Below are 1,251 nucleotides of genomic sequence, written 5' to 3' on the forward strand. Positions count from 1 at the left end.
TTCCTCGCGCAGAGCAGCCACAGTGCCACGAATTTCCCCGACCTCGGCNTGCATTCGCTCCTGTTCTGACCTGCGGAAGCTCTGAGAGTTACACGACTAAGCTCAGTCTAAATTTGGATTAAGACACTTGAGTCGGTACCTATCCTCGCGTAAAATATCGAACTGCTTTCGCTCTGCCATCTCGAAGCGGCTACGCAGCTCCTGGCGAAGGTCAGTCAGCGCAGCCCCACATTCCTGTCTTGTCGCCTCAACACGTTCTCGTTGCTCAGCCCAAGCCACGTGCGCGCGCGTGCGCAACTCATGCTCGCGCCTTTGCATCTCATCTACATCGTGACGTAGGGCCACACCGCTACGCACGAGATCTCGCATCCGGGCGCGCAAGGTGACTACCACTTTTGGATCCTCAGAATCAAAGCTTTGCAAAGGGTTCATATTCTCATCGCTGTTAGACGGCTGAGAACTTGACCCGCGATAAGACGCGTCAACTCCTTCGCGCCCCCCAGCACGCGGTGAGCTTACCCGCGGAGATGCGTACACCGCCCCTCGAGGCCTCTGACTGTAGTGCATTTCTTCTACGGCGGGCGCGCGAGCAGAGGGTGCACCACGGGTTGGTATGCGCGCCCGCAGAGGCGGTAGCGGGGGAACACTCCGAGAGTCGGGATGCATGATGCCATACATGGCTTTGAACCCGAGAGGGCAGTCGGCCCGGTCAGCGCACGGTGCAAACTTGGTTCAGGCCCGGTCAGCGCACGGTGCAAACTTGGTTCACACCGTACTCCTACATGATCATAAGCGCTTAACGAATTAATGTATACGCAATAGATTCAATCCTGGAACAACGGATGGCTGCGCCGGAGCAAGGCACAAGTCCCCATCATGCTTGGTTGTCTCTGATGCGCGCAGTATGATAAATATGCACGAGCAGCATTCTTTGAGGTTCGAAAAGGTGCAATTTCTCTTCATGAATTTCCCAGGTACTACGCGGTAGTGTAGACGTCTTTCAAATGGAGCAGGCAGAGTGCACCTACAGGAGTGGTTATCTTTACCCTACAGATACGCGTCGCCGTACCTTCCCCTCTTTTCTTATCTCACATCTAGCGAAGGCTGCCTTGGTGTTATCCGGGCTGAGAGCCCGCGCTAGTGTCCCTAGGCTAATAGGGGAGATCGGACAGTAATATCTACTTAGTACTCTAGTTGAAGGGCCTTACATCTTTTGGCATCTTTTCCTTCTTATCCCAAAGTACTGAGATT

At 54.3% G+C, this 1,251-nt stretch overlaps 1 protein-coding gene across 1 annotated transcript; it reads left to right on the forward strand.

The window, feature by feature from the left end:
• Positions 1 to 613: 613 nt before the first annotated feature.
• On the forward strand, positions 614 to 1,112 carry AURANDRAFT_69417 (hypothetical protein; the record flags this gene model as incomplete). The annotated part of the gene is made up of 3 exons (XM_009045185.1): positions 614 to 708; positions 823 to 946; positions 975 to 1,112. Coding segments are annotated over 3 exons (357 nt in total), but the record flags the coding sequence as incomplete, so codon positions are not given.
• Positions 1,113 to 1,251: the final 139 nt, after the last annotated feature.

Source organism: Aureococcus anophagefferens, assembly GCF_000186865.1.
Source record: "Aureococcus anophagefferens unplaced genomic scaffold AURANscaffold_1709, whole genome shotgun sequence".
In the NCBI taxonomy this organism is placed as follows: domain Eukaryota; class Pelagophyceae; order Pelagomonadales; family Pelagomonadaceae; genus Aureococcus; species Aureococcus anophagefferens.